This window comes from Fukomys damarensis, unplaced genomic scaffold (genome assembly GCF_012274545.1).
Source record: "Fukomys damarensis isolate Sample0158 unplaced genomic scaffold, DMR_v1.0_HiC HiC_scaffold_15, whole genome shotgun sequence".
NCBI lineage: Eukaryota > Metazoa > Chordata > Mammalia > Rodentia > Bathyergidae > Fukomys > Fukomys damarensis.
In genome coordinates, this window is record NW_022900927.1 from 34,113,452 (window position 1) to 34,121,666 (window position 8,215).

An 8,215-nucleotide genomic window follows, 5' to 3' on the forward strand; every position below is an offset into this window, starting at 1 on the left:
AGTGTAAATAATTTTAAGAGCAAAAAAAAAAAAAAGACACGATAGGAAACAGGTTAGATTTTGTTGAGATGAGAAAGGGATCTGGAGAGATGGGAGGTAGAGAAGGCAAATTAAAAACGATGAAGATGTGATATGTATAGGTACTACTAAATTTAAAAAAAAAGAAAATAATCTGAGTTCAGTCATACCAAGATACTGTAAGATGTATGAACAAAAAGTGAGTGAATGTATAGGAAAAACACTTGAAAAGTGACCGTTCAGAAAGAGACAGGGCATACCCAAGAAGTGTCTGGATAACCCAGCACTAAAGGCTGACTGAAGAAACAACCAGAGATTAGCAAAAGTTGACTGAAGATGGAAAACAATGCTTGTTGGAGATTTGTTTCAGTGTTTTTGATAAATACTTCTTAACTATCTCAGTTATGTTTAACATAATTAAGCTTCCAAATCAAATTTCTGCTAGTATTCTGGGAACAGAAAAAATATCAGGGCTGGAGATTTAGCTCAGTGGTGCAGTGCCTGCCTTGAAAGTGCAAGACCCTGAGTTTGATCCCAGGTACAGGGGGAAAAAAATCAATGTTCAATTATGTTCAAAAGAAACTCAATTCCTAATTTGCTATGTGATACTACATATCACAACTGAACTCTTTATGTAACACTAGATATTAACTCTGCAGAACATTTCTTGCCCTTCTATTTAATGGAATCATTGACAAAGCATTTTCTCAAAAGTTGATGAATGGAAATATTAAAAATTATAATAAGGAGTAACTTTCTACTTTAAGCTTAATAATCTTCACGACTTCCATGCCTTTAAATACTTAAATACTTTTATAGTATTCCTCCTTGATTTTTCCACTTTAGGATATTGATTTCCTAGCACAAAGTTAATGCTTAAACTTTTTTTCCTCCTCAGCCTAATTACCTGTAGCATCGTTCTCCTTCCAAATGTAACTATACGTTTTTATGTTAAAGCAACACTGTGTGTAACACTAGATGCAATTACTTCTCTTGTATAAGATTTTGTTTTCCCTGGAACAAACAGCATGACTCAAATCTGCTTAGTTTTTTGACGTTATAATTACTTCAACTCCCCAACTCCAGGTCTAATATTTAAATCTTCTCATGAGGCTTCGGACACAGCTGGAATTTTGTCAGTTCCATCCTTCAAAGCAGTTATCGCCCAAGGACTTTTAGTAGAACCTAATCCAGACACGTTGCTCTCTATGCTCTCTGTACATAACTGTTTTTCTGGCTCTATTTCGGCAATCATATTGTTATTTTCTGTTTCATATTTGTCGTGTTTCCCAACTTCATAAATTCCTCTTTCTTAGTTCATTCCCTCGTCTTAGTGAATAAGACCTCCAGGACATTTCTGGAGAGATTTTTTTAGATTTAACATGTCTGAAACTTAAATTCGAGGCACATAGCTGGTTGATATGGCTCAGTATTAAGGACTAACTGTAATTTTCCTTCAGAATGTTGAGTAGTGCTTAACTGTTCCCTAAATTCCGATGTTGCTACTGTGCAATCTGAAGCGATTCTGATTCCAAGGAGGGATCTCTTTATAATTGAGTTTATTGGTACATTTTAGGTACACAGCACAGTTACATTCGTTATTGGGATCTTGTACCTTTACATGACAGATCGTGATTCTCATTTTTCCCCTTATCCCTGTTCTCAAAGTTCATAAAAATACCCTTGACGTGGATCTGTTTTCACCTTTGTGCGGGCTGCCTGACAGAATCGTTCAGTGTGCAAACTCACAGCCTTAAATTCCGGAGAATTCGCTATAATCCTTTATTGATTATTTCCTTCCTTTGGCCAAATTCTTCCCGGAACACCTATACCGGTGCTCCTGTGTTGCTATGGCAGCGACGAGGCGCGTGCGCAGTGTGCGCCGGGTGCGCGCGAGCTCATAGCGCATGCGCATGGCTTCTCTGTCGCCCACCCCTCCTTCCGCTCGGCACCCTCGCGCTGCTGAATGGCCTCCCGTATCGCCTCCAGCCAGCGGGAGTTGGTCGATACTCAGCACCGAGGACCCAGGTGACTTGCCCTCTTTTGACCAGATACCCACCGCCTGGGCCCGCACGGGAGGAGCGTAGCCTCTGAAGGGAGCGGCGACCCGCCGACCCCGGTCTCTTTCCCTGGCGACGGCGGCTTCTTCCGTGGGACAATATGTTCAAGAGAATGGCCGAATTTGGGCCTGACTCCGGCGGGAGAGTGAAGGTTAGTGCCCGGCCGCGCCTCCCTTCGTGGGGGCTCTCCCAGCCCGACTCTTCCCCGCCCGGCCTTGGGAGGACCGCTCTGCTCCCTTTGGCGCCTTCTCAGTTCGGGTTTAAATCGTGGTTTCTGGTTGTGCGCGAGTCAGAGCCGCTGAGCGGAAACTCAGAATTTATTGGACCCCAACATTTCGCGTCATCGCCACCCTCCCATCCCTGCCAAAAAGCTGACAGATTAACCGAAGCTGGTTTGGGGAAACCCGATGTGGCTGCCAAGGAAATCCTAGCTTGCTGCACTTGAGCTCCCAGCCCAGATCATCGGTAAACTGGAGATGCCACCCACCTGGTTGTGAGGATAATAACAGTGGCAAATGGTCCCTGAGCTCTTACCCAGAGAATTTACAAATGCCGGGCTGGAAAGTTCTCCATACTATTTCCCAGTACGGTATCTGAGATACCCGGGCATAGAATTACCGAGTATGGCGTTCACAAAGCGCAAAAGTTGTGGCCAAGATAATAAGACGCACAAAGAACGTATTGCAGTGCCTGACATATAGGAACATTTAGTGAATTTAGTACTTAATCATTAAGTAGATTTCCACAGTGCTTATCTGTATCATTTTTACCTTATTTTTATAATGTGTATATAACTCACTCAGTGTTTTACTATCATGTATAAAATGAGAACTTTTCCAAAAGCTGTTCAATTTAATGGGATGCGAAAACAGCGCTAGGCAAAATTCATTTTATCTAAGCTTTTAGGCAAGATTTTGGACTGATAGGAAACTACTGTATAGAAATAAAGAGGGCTGGGGATTTGGCTCAGTGGTTCTGCCGCCTGCTTCTCAAGCGCAGGGACCTGAGTTGACCCAGTAAAATAAAAAAAAAAAAAAAAAAAAAAATAGTAGCGGGGTGGCACATGCCTGTAATGCCAGCAGGAGGGAGGCTGAGGCAGGAGGATTACCAAGAGTTCAAGGCCAGCCTGAGCAACATAGTTAAAAGCCAGTCTGAGCTATGTAATGAGACCCCATATAAAAAAAAAAAAAAGTAAAACACTCGATTTTGGGGGAGAAGTTACAGAACTTTATTTGTATTGTGTTAGTTTCTAAAACTGTTAAAAGTTTCAGTCCAGGGTGACTTTAGGAACTTAAGCCTGCAGTCTTAAATGAGTTTTCACCAAAAGTATAATCATGTAAGTTTCAGAAGTAGGGATTTATGTCTCCTTGCTGATTACCTTGTGTTCTTCGGAAGGGATGAGTTGCTTTTCATCACTGATGAATTGTGCAAGTGTCTAGCAACTCTGTAGCAACTATGAGTGTACATTCCCTAGGTCAGTGCCCTTGTACTCAGGGCTTAAGCCTGAGGCTCCTGTGGTTGCCACCAAAAAGTCATCAGTGTCCTTTAATGTTATTAAATGTTAATTTCTCATACAAACTGCCTTCCTCTAAACTGTTAGATTTATAAGTATGGCGTTTAGTTAACTGCCCAATCACAATTTAAAGTTTTTCTGTTATTTTCACTGCTTTTCATTTTTTTTTACCAGGGACTGAACTTGGGTCCTTGCACTTGTGAAGTGCTGGAGCCACTGAGCTAAATCCCAGGCCCACAGCACTTTTTTTTTTCCTCATTGAGTGTATTGGTATATTTTAGGTATACAATACAGTTAAATTCATCATTGGGATCTTGTACCTTTACATGACAAGTCTTGGTTCCCCTTTTTTTTACCCTTGTCCCTACCCTCCCTTCAGCCCCTCCTCCCTTCCCTATTTACAAATCCCACAGCACTTTTTTTTTAAAGGATGCTTTCAACAACTTATTTAACTGAAATATATAATGGCTTCCATTTATTTTGATACATCTTTTTTTCATGGTGATTTGGAGAATCTTCTATCCATTATAAATATTTCATTAGCTATTTGGCTATTTGGATATACATCTGCACAATACCTCACATCTGTAGCAAGAAAACACTGAAAAGTAAAGACCTGACTGACACAACTAATGAGGTACAGTGAGAATCTGATCCAAGTATGTTTCTCTGAGGTAAGGGTACCACACATGTGTTCAATTAAGAAAACCATCCTTACAATTCAGTATGCATTTTTACTTTTAAGCAGGGCCTAGATCACTTAGCCACTTAAAAAGTGCTGAATGGCAGAGCTACATCCTCAGCCTGTGCCATGAATTCATAGAGAATAGGTTCCGACAATTCCGACTCCTTCCAGTTGGTTCTTACAAAGTGTGCTTCTCAGGGTAAGACAGGCTGGTGCTTCCATTGAACTCGGGTTCCCTTCTCTTTGGCTTCCTTATTTTTCTGATCATTTTCCTTGACATGTTTCAGGAAGCTGTCAGTGTGTAGTATGCTCAATACACACATTAATTCTCTTGGCAAGTATCTTTCCCTAAGCTTACTTGATAACAATAATACCAACAGCATGATAGATAACACCGTAGACTCTTCCAGTTCTGCCTTGGTTACTTGTCTGGCATTCCTTTGTGTGTGTGTGTGTGTGTGTGTGTGTGGCATTTCTTTTTTAATAATACCCATTCCTTTGATGTCTACAGTATCACCCTTTTTGTAGATTCACATATACATGGCCAAATGAATAACCCCATGTTTTCTAAAAGGCCTAGAAAATATATACCAGGCTCCTCTCCTCTTTCCCTTTGTGTTCATCATTTGGGCAAATTACTGAAAGATGGCACTTCTGGCCAGAAGGGAATAGCACTTTTCACATATGGTATATCTTGCTTTTTGTCCTTCAGAGATACATTTTCACTATTGGATAAGTGGTCTCAGGTTCATGTACAACATTTTTTTTCCCTTCATTTGAAATATTTAATCTCTCTATTCCTGTCCATAATCTTATCAGCACTGGTTGCCTTAATGCTAATCAGATGTGATTAGAAATGTGAATATAGGCCGGGCGTGGTGACGCAGGCCTGTGATCCCAGCACTCGGGAGGCTGAGGCAGGAGGATCGCTGTGAGTTCGAGACCAGCCTGGGCTACATAGTGAGTTCCATGTCAGTCTCTCAGCTACATAGAGAGACCCTGTCTCAAAAAAACCAAAAGAAAAGAAAAGAACCATGAATATACATTGAAGAACTGGGCGCAAATGTAGCACGTACCACTAGCCAATTTACCAAGGTTTGGTCACCCAAGTGCCACTTTACTATTTTTGTCATATCTGAATCCAATTGTAATATATATTGTAACATTTATATTTAAATCAGTTCAACTTTTAAAAGTCTCTTCCTAAGAAACTGTGGATTTGAATTTCTACTCATAGTTTTTTTCTAATACAGACCAAAGTAAATGCATAAATAGTAGAGTCCAATTTTTCAAATACCTAGTTTTTAAGTTCATAAATAAAAGACCTTTTTCATTTCTTTAAGCAAAACTCTCAAATGCTTTATGTGGTAATTTAAATAAAAACATTGTCAGGAGGGAATGTTATAATTAATCTGGTGTTCAGTTATTTGTGTTAATGTAAAATGAAAATGTTGCAAATTGATCTGAGAAAAATTCATGTTTTAACTGAACTCTAGGTTATGAGTGTCATTTCTTTTTTTTTTTTTTTGGTATTGGGGATTGAATTTTTTTTTTTTTTTTTTTTTTTTTTTTTTTTTTTTGGTACTGGGGATTGAACTCTGGTCCTTGCCCCTGCAAGACAGGCGCTGAAACCACTGAGCTAAATCCCAGCCCAACGCTGCCATTTCTTTGTTGGTTTTTTTGTTTGTTTGTTTGTTTGTTTGTTTTTTTGGTACCAGGGATCGAACTCGGGTCTTTGCTCTTGCAAGGCAGGCGGCAAAACCACTGAGCTAAATCCCTGGCCCAAGACTGCCATTTCTTAAAACAAGTTTCAGGGCTCTATTTATCTAATGGCATAATATTCATTGGTTTTTAAATTATCTTTCTTTCAGGGGGTTACTATCGTTAAACCAATAGTTTATGGTAATGTTGCTCGATATTTTGGAAAGAAAAGAGAAGAAGATGGGCACACACATCAGTGGACAGTATATGTAAAACCATATAGAAATGAGGTAGGTACTTGTTTCCCTGTAACTTTTTTTTTGTTTTTGTTTTTTGAGACAGGGTCTCACTATGTAGTCCAGGCTGACCTCAAAATCTTGGTGATCCTACTGCCTTAGCCCCTGGAGTGCTAGAATTACAGGCCTCAGCCACCACAATGGGCTTTCCTGTAACTTTTTTGAAGCTACAATTTGTTCTGCTTGAAGATAAATGGTGAACTTCTTTTATAGTAACTTTCTGATAAAATTAGCCCATTATGAGAGTACAGCCCCCCAAAAAATTGGATGAATAAAGTGAATTGTCATCTTTGTGTAATTAGTAGAAATCTATTTTCCAAAGAATGTTTCCTAATTAAAATAATTAAGTAACGAGAATTATACTTCTATAAATATAGTACAAGCAGACCTTCCAAACATCATATCTTAAGTTAACATAGTAACCAGGGGCGTTTCAGAAATAGCAACAAATAATAAAGTAATAATGTGGTAGTAGACCAGAAAATATAGGAGCAGATCTGCTATATACTCTGGTTACTGGTGATTTTGTTTTATGGTTGAATCTCTGCTGCCTTGAAAACAGCCAGTAGAAAGATATTCAACAGATATTTGTTTAATGAAAAATTATTCAACTTGTATATGAAAACACCGGCATTATTTATAATAGCCAAAAAATGGAAATAACCAAAATGTCTGTCACTTGATAAATGGATGAATATTTAATGGATGAATAAAATGTTGTGTATTAATACAGTGGAATATTATTAGGCAACAAAGAGATGAAGTACTGATAGGTGCTAGCACATTGAAGAAAATAAACACGTGCTAAGTGAAAGAAGAAAACATAAAATGAAATTTGTTTTATGATATCATTTATATAAAATGTTCATATGGGCAAATCCATAGACACAAAATAGATTAGTGGTTGTCAGGGAAAGGGAGTAGGAAGGAAGTCAGAAGTGAGTGTTAATACATCAAGTTTCTTTTAGTGTTCTAAAATTAATTATGGGTGATTTCTGTACAACTCAGAATATACTAAATACTATCAAATTACTGTGATACCTTAGTTCACAAACTTAATTTGTTCCATGATTTTAGAAAAGATGGTCACATTTGTGTTTGTGCAGGAAAGATGACCACAGCCATGTTTCCTAAACAAAAGCATTCGAACTGAGGTGCCACTGTATATGCTTACACATGGTATATGAACTATATCTCAGCAAAAGTTACTTAAACCAACCCTTCAGTTACCACCTGTAGCCCTCATGATAAAATTACTTTTTCTTTTTTAGGAAAGTTACCACAGTTTCTCCCCTCCTATCTCTGTGGTCTTATTTGTCTGTACCTCAGCATTTCCTCGTGTCCTATGTTCTACAAATACCAGACTACTCTCAAATTGATTATTGTCAAATGAACCTTCTTACATCTTTTCACTCATTCCTTCCTATTCAGTCTATTCCTGTTGATCCTTTTAGGTTTTACTTCAATTGTCATTTTCTTTTAATTACTCTCTTGACCTCCACAGGCTAAATTAGGTATCCAGCTTGTGAACTTATACCTGATGCCTTCATAGCATATTACACTGAGTGCAGATTTACAATCTTTCCCCTATTCCATGTAGTTCCGAGTGCTTGAGGGTAAGGCCCAATTTTATTTACCATTGTCTATATTGTATTGGTAGTTGCTTAAGTATTTTTAGAAGAAATGAGTGAAGTCTTTCCAAAAGAGCCTTCAGATACAGAAATACCACAGAAAAAATTCTTACACTATAACAAATGATAAAAACAAGTTATCATTATGGTATAATCCCAATTTAATTATTTAAATGTATATAGACATACACATGTAAAAGAATCCTGAAAACATAAAGGCAGGTAATGTTACTATTGAGTAGGACTTACAATTTTGCATTTGCTATTTCTTGCTAATGAATTATATGTGTGTGTGTGTATACATACATATA

At 38.3% G+C, this 8,215-nt stretch overlaps 1 protein-coding gene across 2 annotated transcripts in view; it reads left to right on the top strand.

Moving 5' to 3' along the window:
- The first annotated feature begins 1,671 nt into the window (after nucleotides 1–1,671).
- Nucleotides 1,672–8,215, top strand: part of Yeats4 (YEATS domain containing 4) — a 59,682-nt gene continuing 53,138 nt past the window's right edge. Inside the window, exons 1-2 of one of the 2 annotated variants that reach the window (XR_784291.3) lie at nucleotides 1,672–2,229; nucleotides 6,148–6,267. Coding sequence is in view for 1 of the 2 variants with exons in the window: in XM_010644204.3 (XP_010642506.1) it covers nucleotides 2,179–2,229; nucleotides 6,148–6,267 (171 nt within the window). In the remaining variant the exon portion in view is untranslated. The remainder of the gene's footprint in view (nucleotides 2,230–6,147; nucleotides 6,268–8,215) is intronic. The other variant, XM_010644204.3, reaches the window with a different exon arrangement.